Raw genomic sequence first — 18,861 nt, 5'->3', positions numbered from 1 at the left:
GGTGTTAGATTAAATGGGTAAATATATTACATTAAACACACGTCAAAGATTAGACGCTATGTGACTGCTATAATAAATCCGTTTTGGTCTTGTGATATTACGGAAGGAAGCACTTTATCAGTCCTTCTGGCTAGAACTTTCTAGAGTATCTTAACGTCATTATTCAGGAGTGAGACTGGTCTGTACGATGCACATTGTAGTAAGTCCTTGTTTTTACTGAGAAAGACAGTAATTGAACCACCTAGTGCCACATGAGAAATAAATCCTTCAATTTCGTCCTGAGTAGAATCAAACAGACAACCAAGCTAGAGCCCTTTGGAGAGACTCACAATCCAAATCAATGAGGAGCTTTGGACTGCTGAGAACCATATCCTGATCATCATCTGAGGAGTCAATGAGCTGGCACAGACAGTACCAATGACACATTAGGCAGTACCAGTCAACTGAGACCATTATTTGCTTTGGGTTACAGAATTCCAGTGACCTGCACTAATAAAACCAGGGCCTCGATGGGGAGGTGGAGAAGGGAGCAGCTTTACTCTCTGACTGCTGAATAAGCATGACATCACCACAATTCTTTGCTGTCTACTGAGTTTTACATTTGGTTTATACTATGTATTGTGATCAGCATTTTATGTATTTTGTGCTTGTGCTGCCCTGTTTCATTGTGTTTTATATGTCCTTATAATTTTATTTGAAATTAATGGACAAGGGTGAATAGAAATTCAGTTTTCAAGACTAGGTAAAGGTCAAATATATCTCTTACTCTGTTAAACCGTAAGTGCATACATTCTTATTTTAATGATAATATAAACTGTAATATGTCATTTATTGCTGCACTTTCACCAATTAATGGTATAATCACTAGGCAAGCTAATTTGCCAGGCAAATTAGGGGCACTTCTGCCAAGATTTCAAATATTTCGTATATGACTCTTCACAGTACCAATGATAGTAAGCATTTGGACTCAAGGTGAAGCAGCCTTTCGATATATTTTTGTGTCATCAGATATAAAACTAGTACAATCCTATTCCATTTTTAAAGTGATGTGAGTTTTACAGAATAAAAAACTATGATGGAGTAACCTATACTTAACTCGATGAACAGAGATGGCTTACCCACAGTGGTGTCACCATTAATTTCAACAAAACCAAGGATGTGATCATAGTATTCACAAACTTCAAGTGCACGGTACAGTCCATCCTTACTGGCTGCCTCACATCATGGCATGGCACCGGCTCGGCTTAAGATTGTGAAGAATCGCACAGGGTGGTGAAGGAATCATACAATATTACCGACAGCCAGCTGCCTTCTATTCAGGAAATATACAACACTCGTCGCCTTATAAAGGCAAACAGGATATATATACAGTATACATATATAATATATAAATACATAAATATAAATACTGTACTAGCAAATACCTGTATATTGTATACAATTATATATATATATATATATATATATATATATATATATACACATACATATATACTGTATGTTAAATGCTATTTTGTTTCTATATCATTGTCAACTGCCTGAGTAAACAGTAAATATTTCACTGTACAATATACACTATGTACTATGCTCATTTTACAATAAACATAACTTGATAAATATCACTGCATTTTGTTAATCCATTTCAATAAGCAACTTAAACCTTTAAAGCAGTTTTTTCCATTCAAAGAGAATGAAACAAAGGGTTAGTTGGTGCTTTTCTTAGTAAGACTCATTCACCTCTGACACTCAGAGATGATCTATGAAATCTGAAATGTCTATTATGTCTTACTTTTCCCAGGCCTGGATTGTCCTTGACTTTGTTGACAGCTCGGAGCAAGCATGGTGGAGCAGGTGGTGGAGATGTCTGCAGAATACCACTGAAATTGGTGGGAAACAGAGGTGGGTCACACACATAGGACGGAGTGGGACGTTGTTTCTTCTTTTTGGAGGAAAGGTTCAATTTTTGAGCAGCTCTACAAAATAAATCATTAAAAAAGCGTTACATTTCCACATTTTAACATGTCTTTTCTTGATTAAAGCAACTGCCAATATCCACCCATTTCACACCTCCGTAGTTATCATAACCTGTATGACAATAAATATCAATATATAACCCTATAAATGTGGACATACATTTAATAAAGTGACAGACCACTTGGTCTTCTGTGGATCACTTCCAGCTTTTGGTTTCAGAGCTTCTAGCATGACTTTAATTGCCAATTTATACAACCTAGTTGGTTTACAAAAATCAAATGCTAGCAACTCTTGCTTGAAACTACTGCTGAATTATTTCAGTGACAATTAAGAAGAGAAAACACTGTCAAAGTTTTCAGAATGTAGGTAAAAACTTTATCATTAATCAATAGGATTTTCTAGCGCAATTTATAAAGTCTTATACTTCACCTGAAACATACAGTAAATTAATCTTGTGCTCATGAATATCTTGTCCCCTTGGAGAAAATGAAAGATTGGAGATTTTCTGCTCACACAATACAAGAATCATTCCCTACCTCCATACTTCAGATGCAGTAATTTCTTTTTCTTAGGTCAGTAAAAAATAAAAGTAGTGCATTAGAGAAAGTGGGAGCCTATCTTTCTAAAGCAAAATAAAGCCTGTATTCTTGCAGATGTATTAAGTTTTCACTCCAAAACCTCAAGGATGACTCTTGTCTAGATGTAGATATTTGCCTATTGTTGTCACTAATAGAAAAAAGCAAATAACAAAGCTGCGAACATTCAACCCTCGTGTATAGTGTAATAGGAGTGAACTTTTGAAAAGCAATGGGAAGATGTTGGGGTTGTAGTAAAGTGTAACTTGTCGCAGCCTTGTGGAAGTGACCAAGAGGATAGATTCAGAATGGTCTGGAAATTTTTCCCCTGAAAAATAGACACACCACAGATGTAACTGTGTGAATATTCACTAAATGTTTGTACAGTGTTAATGAAGGGAACTGAAATCACGCACTTGGCCCTTGAAAGTTGTACATTTGAGTGAATGCATCTTTCAGAGGCTTTAAACTTTGTCTTCTCATGTAAGAAAACGACTTAGAATGTGACCTGAAGAGAATAAATGATGACATATCGATGTAGAACCAAGAAAAAAATTAATAAGACAATAGTATAAAACAGCTTTGCAGGTGAGAAACTAACTGTTGTATTCTAAAAATGGATTGCAATTTTGAGAAAAGTATCATTAGCCATTACAGTGCCTACAATAGTGAGGCATTAGAGTATTGATGTATATTTTTCACTTCTATATTACCCCTCAAATTACATATATACTGATGGGAAAAAGAAACACACCATTTGCTGCTGGACAGGATTTTCCAACTTCATTGCAGTAACCATAAAAAATGAGAAAACTAGGAACACAAAAGAGCCCAACAACAAGGACAGCAGGAAAATAATGACTGTGAACATTAATAACAGCTACTGTATATTGCAGTCTTCTAGTAACTTGCTAGAACTGGGCAGAGGATGGCACCATTGTATGTTGCGATCCAAGGCATCCTTAAGCTGCTCTACAGGAGTTAGGTCAAGACAGGTGGTTGGCCAAGGCAGCACCTGCACACCAGTATTCCTCAAGCCACTTGTGACCAGTGACCAGTGACCTAATGTGAGCTCTCGCAATGTTCTGATGTAGAGACAGATAGAGGAGGTGTGAGCAGAGGGCCTCTGACAAGCCAAAGTCCACCAGTAAGACGTCTATCCCTCGTTGTCTTGTTAATAATGCGTGCATTATAACTGTTGATGGTCTCATTTCTATGAATAGCAGATTTTAAACAATTTCTCGGGTATTTCAGTCCTGCTCTGGTGTGGTTTTTCAGGGGCAACCAGATTTTCGAACATCACCTGTTTATTAGTTTGCTGAAACCTTGCCTGCACCATTGATACACAGTGCAGTGGCTTAATCCACATTGTTTGACAATGCTGGCACATGACATACCTGCCTACAGAAGGCCAGTGGCCTTCCTCCTTTCTTCTGATGACATTCAAAATATTGCTACATGTTTAGAAAACTGAGTAACTGTTGTTTTTGTTTTGTTGTGTTGTTGTGTAAGTATTGTTACATCTGGACCTCATGGGGTAACAGTGTACTCAGAGATTTTGGATGTTTGGCAAGTAGTAATGTCTCACTTCACAATATTGCTTGTTTGAGGTCTAAAATATATTTAATTGGCAAGTTTCTGATAAAGTGCCCAAGCTACAACTATAGTAAATGCTGTATTTCGTTTTTACATCATTAGTATATTTCATATCTTGTAAGAGGCACTATGCACAATGTAGAAACCAGTCCTGAATAAGATGTAAATCCATTACAGGCAACAGCCATACACATGCACACCCACACTATTTCAAATGTGATAAGAAATCCAATGCATCTGGAGAAAATCACAACAGAAGAATCAGTAAATGGCGCATATACAGTGACCAGCTTGGATTCCAATGAATACATAATATCACATTTTACAGCGGTAAATACATAATGTCACAATGAACAAGACACACACACACACGCACACACAAACATAATGTTACCAAGACCAGCAGGGACCAGTGAAATCAAGTAGCGTAATCTTGCTTCCTACAAAGTGGCACATCCAGATAGCCAATGCAATTGTCCGGTTATCATTAATGCACCAGTATCATCTTTTAGACAAATCAAAAAGTAGACAAGACCTTAAATTAATCCTGTAACTTATGCAAGCAAACTTTAAAAATGTCATAATGAGATAATATATTCTGGTCCCAACCCACACATCTGAAAGTCACCTTTAACGTATCTTTCAAACTACAACAGAGGTGCAGCTTCCTGACCAAGCTATGGTCAATGTCTGTTAACAACGGACTGTACACAGCTTTCATATTGACAAAATGTTCAGTGTTTGTATGTATGTATAAAATAGCACTGTGTAGCAAAAGAAAAAGTTATAATTTTATATAAACTCAAGCATATGTAGAGAACAATCATAGCATGTTAACATTCATGCTCATCAGGATTCATATAACTGAGTTAAATGAGTCTTGAAATCTAATGGACTTGATATTGAAGTACCAATTGAATAAATGATCTTACATCACTCCACTTGATGTTAAATAAAAATGATGTCAAATAAAATCAGTTCAGTATTATTCAGAACAGACAACAAGATTGCATAGGTGTAGATGGCACTTGAGATACACTTCAGTTACTCTTTTCAAGTGCCAGGGCAAGTCTTAGCTTAAACTGAATGAAGGTAAGTGGATTTTTAAATCCCAGCCTAGATAAAGGCTTAATTGTCTGCTTCCTGTGTCAGCCTCTGCAGAAATTCTTGTGTCAGTTTGAGCATGTGTCTTGCTATATTTAAAAATACAGTATATGCATCAGGATTAGTGATCATCCTGCTACACCACACAATTTATGAAGTAAAACATGCCAATCAAGAATAGGAGGTGAACACTACAAACATTCTTATGATATGGGTTGTGAAAATGTAAGAGAGAGCATTTAGAGCAACTGCCATCTTGGGTTGCTACATTGTACTGAGAAAACATCATTTTTGGAAAGCTAATTAGAATTTACAATAAACATCATAAACCACACAAGGTTTTCTCATGCGTTATTCAAAAAATAAAGCATCTCTCTGTTAATCCATAAAGGGCTATACTGTATAATTAAATACATATTCTTAGTGAGATTTTCAAAATAATGTGCAAATAATATTAAAAAGAGCATCCCTTTAAAGAAGCATAAATGAAAATGTGACCCAAGTAAATATGAAAGAAAAACACTGTATCAACAGGAAAATGCCATTTCATATATTGAAATATCATGATTCTACTTTTCATTTTTTATGGTGCTAAAGGTCAAAGAAAACAGAGCAAAGATTACTTACATTATGTGTCATGTCAGACATAGGAAATCAATTTGGCAGCATTATCTGTCATAATAATAAGACAACACTACATATGCAGTAAATGCACAGTGAAGACTTTACATTTTAAAACTCAACAGAAAGTAGTGTGTGAACGATGGAACATAATTACAAATACATTTCTTCAGCTTGTCATAAAACATTAATTATTTTAAGGTTTTTAAGGTAGAAGATAGATATTCAAAACTATTGTAAAGGAATACGCCACCCAAAATATGATAATCTTTATGTACAGTATAATATGCTACCGTGGCTGTTCATTTGTCTGTCCAGGATTTTAAATCACTTGTAACTCACAAACCGTTTGACTTATTGACCTGAAAATTGGTACACATATACTACGTGACGTCTACTATCCACTTTTGGCAATGATGATTGACCTCCAATGTTATTCCTCTTTTTAGTTTTATTGTAGAATCAACTCTCGGCAGTGGCCAGCAGGGTGGCTGTGCGGCAAAGGCGTACAAAAAATGCACAGGCGCCATTCTCATCCCTACCACCTTTGCCATCACTTCCCCTACCTCTTCATATCTTAAATCATTTTTGAGGCAGATTGAAAGTGCCAGCTTAAGTGAAAAATGAAACAAAACGTACTAAGTAATTGCAACACAAACACTGACTTAATTCAGTTTTAACGTGAAAAGATGCCGACGAAAGAAGAGAAGAAGTGGCCGCTAGAGTGGAGAAAAGAAGAGCTGCTCTGGAAGCAGCAAGCGCATCAACCACTGAGAAAATGAATGCTAAACGTACAGAAAAAGAGTCTGAAAACTAGGAATGCTCAAGTCAAGTGTATTCACTGCACCATATTGTGCAGTGCGCCGTTACTGGTTGTTTTATATTTTATTTAACCCATGTAGTTTGTAATGGCAGCAGACAAAATTTAAATGTCATGTTATTGTGGAGAACTGATATACTAAAGCTTTTCACAGAACATGACCCAATAGCAACCAATGCTGGACAACAACAATGTTAAAAAACGTCCATAGAAAAAAATACATATTGCACATTAGTCATGTCACATAATCCACAAACTGGTTATCTAATCATATGCTCAAAACGTGCAAAATGCATGCTATTTTGCTAAAATATTGTTAAATACTTACTTCCAAAATAAACAGCACAAATCATAAACAGGTAACTAACGCATCATAGGAAAGATTTTCTGAATTAACGACTCACTTCTCCTAATTTGTTGGTCAAGAGTCCTGTCTTCAATTCAAAAAGTAATTTACATGATACTTAAGTTTCTGTTCAAGATTTTCCTGTTTATTCTGGGAGCATCTATTTATAGTATTTGAGCAAAAAAGCTTGCATTTTTGCAAATGTTGAACATACAACTGGATAACTGACATTTATCACATCCTTTGCCATTATCCAGCATTGGTCATTATTGGGACCGATTCTATCAGAAAATGTATGTACTTTCTCCAGGAAAACATGAGACTGAAAATTTTTCTTAGTCACCACTATACACTATATGGAGTAAGTAATACGTTAAAAAAATTGGGTGTAATATTCCTTTAATATTAATCAAAATTTAAGAAGCTACATTAATTGCTTTGAATTTTATTTCCATCACAACATACTGCAGCGTAATTAAAGAAAATATAGAATTGTACTGAAACACACCAAATTCTACTGTATTATCCATCTGTCCATCAGTCCATTATCTAGTCTTGCTCAGCTTAGAATGGCAGGGGGCTGTTGCGTATCCCACTAGCACTGTATGCATGCCAGGACACCTTACTTTGTATGCGGAATATTACTTTTTCAGATGGACATATTTGCACCTGATAGATGCTTGAAAATCTGATATATTTTATCTACTGACCCATTAGCATGGCAAAGAAACACGGAAAAATAAACTAAAGTTACAAAGGTAACAAATTCAACATTAAAAATATTTAATAAGTTTGTGAAATGCAGCAATCATGTAATAAGGTCCCAGCAGCCAAATTTAAACAGAACTATTTTAGACACCAACAGAGTATATCCTCTCAAATTGAGCTCACTAAATTTAGAATTCCAACAGTTGTCATCAAGTTCAAGATGTCGAGTATAAAAAGCAACTGGTTCCAATATCAATTTATCAGAAGAGGACATTTTTAATTATGTTTATTTTAATAGACAGTGACAGGGCTAATTTGATCCCAATAATTATGATTCTTGATAAATCATTCTGCTCTTATTAAAGACATGTCCTGTTAAACAGATACATTTAAATGAAAATTACATGAGTGAGTCCTAAATGAAGTGTTGCGCTTGTGAAGCCTGCTATCAGGTACAGTTCAATTGCTTTCCATAATTCATTGATTGGCCGCAAGCTTATTCTTAAAGAGTGACCTTATCACGGCAGCCTTTTGTGGTCACTAAAAGACCCGCCAAATCCCTCCGAGACAGCTAACGAAACTAGTTCAACACCAGGAACAAGACTATTGTCAACTGTGGGGGGTGGCTAGTGGATGAGAATATTGATTCAGCTCTTTCAATAGAAAGCTGAAGACTGAATTAATTGATATGTGGTATAGTCTTTTGCTAAAACACTTCTGCATTTCACTGAACATTTTTATAGCAATACACTTTATAAAGATCAGACTTTTTTTGCAGTTCATGAATGATTATGTAATTTAAAATTCAACCCCCTGAATCCAGAATCAATTAACCTTCTCCCTCAACAATCATTTCTTCTTTCACATAGGAGAATAACTTGGTATGTGCATTCTCATGAAAACCACAGGCAGTCTGAAGTTAGAGTATCACAGAATCTTCTCTGTATAATAAGCATTTCTCCCTGTGTTCTGCCAAGATGGTGGAGACAGAAAAGACTTTTTAAATGACAAAGGACTATTAGATAAAAGAGAAAAAAAAAGTTTAAGTCAAAAATCAAAGCACTGTTCAAATAAACTAGCACCTAATCCTAAAAACTAATCTACTGTCAATTATAAAGTCAAAAATTAACAAAGCAGAAATCTTAATTAAATTCAACATAATTAACACTCATCACAACACAATATACTCAAACTTGGACTACCAGGAAGTGTACAACGCTGACCTTTATGCTGGGCAATGATGGCATCACGTGTCGCACACTTCCTGATGTGACATGGCAGCAACCAAGGCAGCAAATATAAAAAAAATTTTACAAAATGTGAAAGCAAAATGTCGTTCCACAGTAGACTCAGCAAAAAAATAATAAATGTACTTTCTGTTAAGCCAAATCAAAGCTGATAATGAAAATAAATTCTCTATGTTAAAACACTCCAAAAATGAAATAAAATAAAAACATTTGTAACAGTAACAAAGAGGTTGCAAAAAATTAATAAAGATACTGCACCTACAACACCCTGCTTTGGAGTATCCCATGATTTTCCAATTGCTCTACTATTTCATAACAGATTACGTACTTTTAATTAAAGCTCATCTCAATATAATGAACATCACTATTTCTACAGGATTTAACTTACATAACAAAAATCAATTAAATTAATGTTATACTCACAAACAGAGCTGATCTTGTGAAAACACGTGGCCACAAATGTAGACATAAGTGTTCCCAAATATTTTATTCTTACAATGATATATACATTTAAAGAGTAAGGATGTGGATTTATAACACAACTTAGTCCGTTGGTAATGAAGTAACCTCTAATATGGGTGGGTGCTACATGATAGTGGTTGTGAAAATTAATGAAATTAAATCAATCTTATACGCACCAAACTAGGATGAAAAACAGCTCATAGTAAATGGTCCACCATACTATATAAACTCACAATGAGATTTTATTTTTGAACTAAATTCTGCCTCAGATAGACCATGTCTATCTGTAACTTCAGTGTCTATAATGCCTTGATAATCTCACATTTCATCAAAGCCCGTAACCTTTATGACATCAATAGAGGTTTCTTAACCTGCATTGCAGAAAATACTACTTCTCTACTGTATTGCATCACACTTAATTAATGAATCAGCTACTTTATTACTGTTAACAAACTACTTCCCTCTGTCAAGTCTCACCATTATGATGCCATCATTTCTAAACATGCCCTTCTCGTCCTGGAGCTTAAAAGTCCAAGAAGTACTATTTCAGCTTTCAACTGGTGATTTAGTCCTTTAATTAAAATAGCATGAAGAATTTATTAAACTTATTTCCAAACAAATTGATTTTTTTGCTGATATGAAAGCTTCAACAGAGGTATCAGATGGAACACTGTGGATTACTCAGCGTACTCAGACGGACAAATTATTTTTTCATACAAAAATACAGTAGATGGCATTACTGTGAACTATTAACTTAAATATAATTATACTAAATCTTCCACAACTGAGCTTTATACAAAACAAATAGCATTATATACAGATACACAGTAACGAATACTTAAACATCTTGGACAAGGACAAGTAATTATAACATTAGAACATTAGAACAATCTAGACAAGAACAGGCCATTCAGCCCAACAAAGCTTGCCAGTCCTATCAACTTAATTCTTCCAAAATAACATCAAGCCTAGTTTTGAAAGTCCCTAAAGTCTTACTGTCTACCACGCTACTTGGGAGCTTATTCCATGTGTCTCTGGTTCTCTGTGTAAAGAAAAACTTACTAATTTTTTTGTGAAATTTACCCTTTACCCTTAAGTTTCCGGCTGTGTGTTTAAAATAACAGTCTACTAATTCCGTTCATAACTTTAAAAGCTTTAATCATGTCTCCTCTTAATCCTCTTTTGCTTAAACTGAAAAGGCGTTTTGAATCTTTCTTCATAATTCATCCCCTGTAGATCTGGAATCAACGTCCCTCTGCTTCCTCATAGAAAAAAGACCTTCCTGCACCATAGGCCTGGATTGACATTACTTCCTTCCGCCATCTTGCCCTGGCGCTCCTTCCCATCCTCCCTTGCGGTCCTTCCCGGCATCGCTCTTCTCTGGACCTTTTGTTGGTTACCTGTGTGCATGGGGGACTAGGTCATATCGTTCGCTCACTGCTATGTTACCTGGAAGGGGAACCAATCCAAATGACGGTCGCTGTGTTACCTGACCCCCTTCCCAGTGATTCTGGGACAAGACTGGTCTAAAAGAATCAGCGGTAAGCCATTCGCGCTCCCGGGCCTCGTTGGATCTTGTCATGAGGGGAAAAGGCACCCTCCCGCGGCCTCCACGCCGTGCACAAGGGCAGGCCCTATGGGCGCTGGTGTCTCGGGGACCTTTCGTGGCTACGGACCTTGACCCGAAGATTCCGCGGAGAAGGGACTAGCCAGGAACTCTTCCCGGCCCAGGCCCCAAGACCCTCTCGGCCTGGACCATCAATTCTAGCGCTGGCCTGGGATATGTCCTTTTGTAGCCAGGAGACTACAAATGTACACAGTACTCCAGATGAGGCCTCACCAGAGCATTATACAGCTTCAGCATAACCTCCTTGGATTTGCACTCATCAAGCTATACAACCTAACATTATCTTAGCCTTCTTAATGGCTTCTGAACACAGTCTGGACGTTGATAGTGTAGAGTCCTCTATGACTCCTAAATCCTTCTCATAAGGTGTACTTCCGATTTCCAGACCTCCCACTATTATACAGTAAGAATTCAAAAGGATGTCCTAGAAACAAATGAAGCAACTAGAATTAAAGCCGATCAATACATAACAAGTAAATCATATATTTAAAGAATACTATAAGAGAAATATGAGTATAATGAAATTGAAGCTCTTATCAAAGTGTTTTCTGATTATCTTAAAAATCCCACAGCTTCAAACACCCTGCACAGAGGCAGCCACTGCTGGATAATTTTCTGAATCTAAGACTGAAGCATCTAATGATTCAAAGATGAGAATCCTGTACAGAAAATATTAAGATAGCTGTCAGTCATTGTCTTTAAAAATAAATAAGCAAATAAAAAAAATGAATAAAACACATTAGAATGTAAAACATACAGACCAATTTCGTTAATTAACAATGATGTTAAGATTTTGCAAAAGGCTGCCAGAAAAAAAATGGAAAAATTGCCTCCATAGATAATTCCAGAAAGTAAAATGGGATTTCTTAAAGTCAGGCAAAGAATGTTCAATGCAAAATATTCTTCAGAAGCCAATGAACTTCCTGAGGTTATGCTATTTTTTCATTCAGAAAAAAACTTTTGACAGAGCTAAATTGGAGTACCTGTTTACTACATAAATGCATCTGTTTGTGTAACTCTTGCTAATATTTTGCTTTACAGCAAAGATTTTGACAGAGTTGCCCTCTGTTGCCAAGAGATTTTTTCCATTACTGCTAGCCGTACTCAGAAGCAAGCAGATATTCGGAAGATTTTAAGAGAGAGAGTTAAACATAAAGTATTTCTTTATGCAGATGACATGGTACTTTATATTATTAATCAATATCTATCTTTACAAATGTATTTGATTTAAAGGAGGAGCATATTTTTCTCAGTCAATACTTTTGTATTTCAGCTTATGTTCTAGTAGCTTTCTCTTACTATCTCACAACATTTCAATCATCTTGGAATCACAATTGCACGAAAACAATCTATTTATCTAATTTTTTAGTATTCCACTCAAAAGTGTTAACCTAGACATACTGTAGTTAGATGACATTAAATTAGCACATTAGCAACGCTACTGTTAAAATGAGCATGCAAAGTTTCTGCATGTCTTTCAGAGTATTCCTATATAGCATTCTTTTAAAACACTTGACAATATTGTAACCTGGTTTATTTTGAATGCAAAGAGGACACTAATTTAAAAATTATATTAAAAAAGTCTAAAGGCAGACGGGTCATGGTACTAACTAATTTCAAATTCTAACTCTAATTTGGCAAAGTGTTTGTGTGTGCCCTGAAATTGCCTGGCACTGTATCTAGGCCTGGTTCCTGTATTGTGCCTGATGCTGATCAGGTAGGTATTGGGACACCCGTGAACCTGACCTGGATTAAGTGTTTTTTAAAAGTGGACTGACAGATAGATGGATTAAAGTGTATCACTATGTTATTGCATAATACTGGAAACAGGTGTATGAAAAACAGTTCAGACAGTGCACACTGATCACAACTATAGTTTTTTTTTTCTCAAACCTTGTGAATATGATTTGTGAATGTCTCACCTATTAGATATCTATGCAAACTGAAAAAATACTGATAAACCAGCAGAAGGATTCACTGAATGAATTAAATGTCTATTCAGATTTCTAACAGGCTGAGTAACAACACTTTACAAATTGTTTGCCATCAAAGAATATATATGACATGGCCCATATGGACGCTTGGCATAGGCAGAACTCCCAGATACATAATTAACCACCAGGTTAATCAACATGAAAGCTAAGGACACTTTAACACTAAGCATGAATCTAGTAATACCACTGAAAGCTTAGGTGCTATTGGCTATTGTGCATAAAGCATTCAGCTGTAGCAGTTGTAAAATCTTTATGAAGACATTTACACCTGTAATGAGAAACAATATTCTTAAGTGGTATGAACATACTATAAAACATGACAGACACCATAAAAAACAAAATCTCCACTTCAAACTCACCAAAGGCATCTCATTTTTTCAAATACTACCCAAGAACTAAAAACTGATTAGGCTCAGATGTTCTGCTTTTGTGTCATACACTTACTGTGTATCAACTAATGCTCTAACAAGATAAAAACTTGAGCACCTCCTCTGATCACTTTCAAAGTTTATTCCCTGCTTGTGGTACAAAGCTGTATATAAAGATAATTAGAAGAGTCATTACTGTTGCAGAAAACAAGGCCAATTCTTTGCTGAGTCTTCCTCCTCCACTTTCTTTGTGCCATATCCCACAGAGTTTAATGCTGGCCATGTTTTACTGATGGTTAATTTAAAATATACGTACTGTATATATTTCCGAGTTTTATTGTGACTGTAGGAATACTTAAGTTGCTATTTTAGGCCTTGTTGTCCTATTTAACTGTAACAAAGGCTAACTTCAATTATCTGATGGGAAAACCACAAAACTTCTCTAGCACCATATAGTCTGTTCAAAATAACATTTCTGAACAATAGATTTAATACTACATTTTCTCTGTGAAAAGTAGCTTTTTAACTGTGAGCAGCATTTTTTGCATACACATACTGTATTACACAATCAAAAGCATTCCAATCATTGACTTACTGCTCTTTTATTAATAATTATATTTAGTAGAATTTTATAATGGCTTGCAAACATATTCTAAATACTGGCTGTTATTAAAACAACATTGCTTACATGCATATTACTTTAATGAAGAATGAAAAATAAGGGAATATAATTATGCACTGAAATGTAATGTTTTCGCAACTGAGCCTCCACCAGTGTGTTTATTTATAATTAGAAATACAGTAAGAATGCATATGTACTTACTGTACTAATTCCCTGACTCAAACAAACACACATGTATAACTATATACAACATAGAGAAACTCAGAGTATATGCATGCAAACATTACACATATATTATTTTTAATTTACAGTATGTATAATATGTAAAGATGGAATTTTCTTATCTACTTACATTATTCTCCAGTCCATTCCCTTGTGAAATGCTCACAAGTGAGCCTGTAAGACTGGCAATAACCCTCACAGAGGTTTGCCAGCACTTAGCCCTCCTCCCAGTGTTTGTACCCATTTCCACAGGTACCCTGATGAGCTCAAATCATTAACATCCATAAGAGGAAGGCACATTCTTTTCTGAGCTCTTCAGCTCCAAAATAATAATGTCTCACAAAGCTACAGGTGCTCCGGGAATCCAACACAGAATAACTGGAGAGGGCATTACTTCACCTGGAACAGAACTGGGGCTTTTTCATGAGTGATTCCCACCTGAAGCAGCCAAGCTGGTGTGCTTCAACCTTGTAAACTCAGCAGATATCAGTGACTGCTCTACCAAGGGGACTGCACCAATCTCTTCTCTCTCTCTCTCTCTCTCTCTCCCTCTCTCTCTCTCTCTCTCTCTCACACACACACACACACTTCACACTGCTTGCAGGATCTTCATTAACCCATTGCTACTCTAAAAAGATAGAAAGCTGCAGTACAACATGTACTGTCTGATTTACTGCCATTAAGGTACAAATGCCACTTGCTGAAGGCTGTCAGCTGTCTATGGCATTAGTAACTTGCTACCTCAGATACTCTGTCCATCTCATTGCAACTTGATCTATTAGCATGAAACTAACTTCACTGAGATTTTTTAAAGTAAATATGGCCAGTGGTAATGGAGGGCAAAGTCGGAATGCATTCTGTTTCTTTTGCCTTTCCCGTTATAATAAGAACGTTCATCCATGATGCAGTGAACATTCACAAACCTCCATTATGACTAATGGCATTTTCTGAAAGACTAAATGTAAGCACATATTTATTGATGTCTAAGGTTTGCAAACAATAACATACAACAGAGAGGTCAAGTAATCTGTTATAAGAAGGAATTGCCAGTAATATCAGTTTTGCACTATATCAATTAATGACTTCTGATAAAATCAAAAAGGAAACTGATAACAAAACTGGGCCATTTAAGTAAAAAGCAATGAGCAGCATCAGTAATTGAGCATATTATTTATCCACCATCCATCCCTTTAATGAATCCATCGATCCAATGTTGGAGTCTGGAGAAATCAGCCTTGGAGAAGACCCCAACCCATCACAGGGGAGAGTAATTCACATACCCACACTCTTCTAGGGAGGTACATCAATTATTCTAAATAGGCTAATTTCTAGGTTGCTGAAGAAAAAAACATTAGATATTTCTCTGTTATAAAAAAAAATCTTGGGAGGGAGACGAGACATGATCATCTCGGAAGACACTTTGATGTCCCACGAGACAAAAGGACAGCTGTTGTACAGGCTTTTAAATGAACAAAATGCAGCGCGACAAGCAGAACACACAGTTTGCCGGCAGCAGCAGTAAGCCAGCAAATGATCTGAACGCATCTCCCTAGCTTGCAATCAGCCCTCAACCCCACAACATGAGCGGCAGAGATGCGAAGTGGCAAAAGGACAAGTGCTGTACAGGCTTTTTATATGATCGTCGCACAGCATGAAAAAAGAAAACGCAGCTCGCAAGCAGCAGCAGAAAGACATCAGCTGATCCGACCACATCTCCTTAGCGTGCGTTCAGCCCCCCTCCCCCCCTTTGACAATGCGAGCAGCATTATACGTCCCACGAGAAAATGATTTAACCATTTAACCCGAAAATAAAGGACAAAGAGTAGATGACAAAGTAGAACATCATAAAGAATTAAAAAATGTTGGCGTGGTACACATGCACAGCAGGAAGTACAAAAATTCCAAAGTCTCAAAAAAAGGATAGGAAATATCACATTAGCGCAAACAAATGGAAATTATTACTTGGTCAAATAATGGAACAGCAAAAAGAGATTGAATATATTGTTCAGATTTAAACTTTAAGTCAGAGACTTGTAGATTGTATAATTCGTGTTGCCAGCGAGAATTAAAAGATTCCAAAAACGTGGTTGTGGTATGAAGTCCCGTGAGATAGAGACTTTTAACATGAGATTCTTTCAAGTCACGCCCTACTTACAACTATTTTCAAACAAGACCACGGTCATTTAACCTCAGTCGTGTGAATGCTTTTGTCAGACACGCTTCCTGCGCTCTCAGCTCTTATATATTTTATCAGGACAATAATTTTATACGTTCAAGTTGACTCAACAATGAAAAAGTGAAGAAGAAAGAGCATGGACAGACATTCGAGAAAGTTGTTTTATTTATTAGAGGGAAAGAAACGACATTCACTCACAGGCAGTTATACGTTGCGTTGTCATGATGTAAGCCCAAACATAGCAATCAAAATTCAATGTGATCTTGATGAAAAGTTAATTCCAGGTATTGTTTTTAAAAAGTTTTAAAGTAAAAGTAAAAATAATGCATATGTAGCAATTTCCATGAAATTAGAAATCTCTTTAAATTGTATATCTGGGAAACCAAACCCGGGGTTGGGTGAGCGAAGCGAGCAGGGGGCGAAGCCCCCTAGTATTCTAAACTTATAATTTCTAAACTTACAGTTTTTTTGCCATATATAGTCAGAATTGCACAATCACTGAATAGTATGTTCTCCAGGTACTTTGGTGATCCTTGGGCATCCCAAACATGTGCTAGTTAGATTAAAAATTTATTCTGCAAAGATCTGGTGTGTGTAGTCATTTGTGTGTGTGTGTATTCAAAGGATTGGTTACCTTGTCCAGAGCTGGTCCTTGCATTCCTGAGGTTCCATTCCTTTTAACCTTAAATTGGATAAAGTGGATAAAAATAATGACTGACTGGATCTGCAATACTAAATTACTAAATTGGCCCATGTGTGTGGTTAAGATGTGTATGTGTGTGTGTGTGTGTTCACTCTGTCCTGCGTTTGTTCTTGTCTTGCACCCTATGCTAGGAGGATAAGCTCCAGCACTCTTCGTGACCTTATCTAGGATTAAGCAGGTTAGAAAAAGTAACAACTGACTCAATCAATGTAGGTTTGCCATTCATTGTATGTCAGATTTATATCTTTATATAGCATGTGTAAAACACTACATCTCACATAATAGACACAACATTCGGTCCATGATCATAAATGTGAACCCCACAGCACAAAGTATTTTAGGTAAGGCCCTTCCTACAGGCATTAGCAATTGTGGACAGAATGTACTGTAGTTTCATGTAGAGTCAGAACATCACTACTGCTATAAATATAAATTGGACTACATGCAAGATGATCAAGAATTACATGCAAAATAAATTTTGTAAACTAGTAAATGCATTTTCACAAGACAATTCTTTTCCAGAGTATATAATTATTTATAAACTCTGCCTGAGACCAAACTGCTACCAGAAATAAACATATTATTTAATCCTAACCCCTTAAAAAGCAGACAGCACTCAGTGAATTTAATGATCAGTAAACACAGTAATGTTAGCAACAAGGCAAGCACCTCAAAGAAATAAGGATAAAATGTACAAAGAAAATTAACATTTTCAAATTATGTACTAGAACAATGAAATAAATAGTTGTGTCTTTAAAAATGATGTAAATATTCAAACTGGAGAAGCTCGAGACACAGAGAGACTTGATTTTGATATATATATACGTTATTAATGCCCAAGAGGAAATTGTCTTTTTGCATAACCTTTGGGAGTCAGAGAACAGGGTCAGCCATTGTACAGCACCCCAGGAGCAATCTTCAGGTTAAGGGCCTTGCACAAGGGCCCAACGGAGTAGGATCCCTTCTGGTAGTGACATGATTTGAACAAGTAACCTTCCAGATATCAGCACAGATTCTTAGCCACAGAGCCACTGGGATGGTATAGGTACCATATGATATACTAAAATTTGTTGAAATGAACAGTATGAAACCAAGGAACAGGTAAAAGACATCACTCAGAGAAACATTGCTATATGTCAATATAATTGTTCATACAGTATTAAGAGATGCAAAGGTATTCTGGGTAAATGACTGCAGTCCTCAGTAAATGAGTTACAAACATTTGAAGATCATTTTGTAACAGAATAGATGCCAGTGGATATACAGTCATGGAAGTTGCAACATACTACTATCCTATAGATGGAGGAAGTGGAACCTTTATATTATTTCATTAGCAACGTAATACTTAATACTCTCAGTTCTTTTATTAACATTGATCTCAAAACGTACAGAAAAAGGTGAAATAAAACTGTCAGTCTTGCAGTGTGTAACCTAATGATTAAACAGTTGAACTGAAAACCTCAGAGTTGCAAGTTCATCATCCTCCCTGAAAAAATGTATCAAACCTTCAACAAATCTGAATCACTTACACAGCATTGTACTTGTACACAATATAATGAGAGTCTGTCAGAAAATGATCAGTTCCCTATTTGAGGTGGCTACTCGTTCAACCAGTTAGGAACTGGGTAACACAAAATCATTGACGGGCTTACTGGATTTCCCTTCTATGCAAACTTTGCTATGTTTGACATAAAGT

At 36.2% G+C, this 18,861-nt stretch overlaps 1 protein-coding gene across 1 annotated transcript in view; it reads right to left on the bottom strand.

Moving 5' to 3' along the window:
- kif26ba (kinesin family member 26Ba) overlaps positions 1-18,861 on the bottom strand; it is a 367,132-nt gene that overhangs the window by 95,091 nt on the left and 253,180 nt on the right. Inside the window, exon 5 of the mRNA XM_039748799.1 lies at positions 1,790-1,973. Coding sequence (XP_039604733.1) covers positions 1,790-1,973 — 184 coding nt within the window. The remainder of the gene's footprint in view (positions 1-1,789; positions 1,974-18,861) is intronic.

Source organism: Polypterus senegalus, chromosome 3, assembly GCF_016835505.1.
Source record: "Polypterus senegalus isolate Bchr_013 chromosome 3, ASM1683550v1, whole genome shotgun sequence".
Classification (NCBI taxonomy): Eukaryota; Metazoa; Chordata; class Cladistia; order Polypteriformes; family Polypteridae; genus Polypterus; species Polypterus senegalus.
This window is presented reverse-complemented; position numbering and strand designations above follow the sequence as displayed.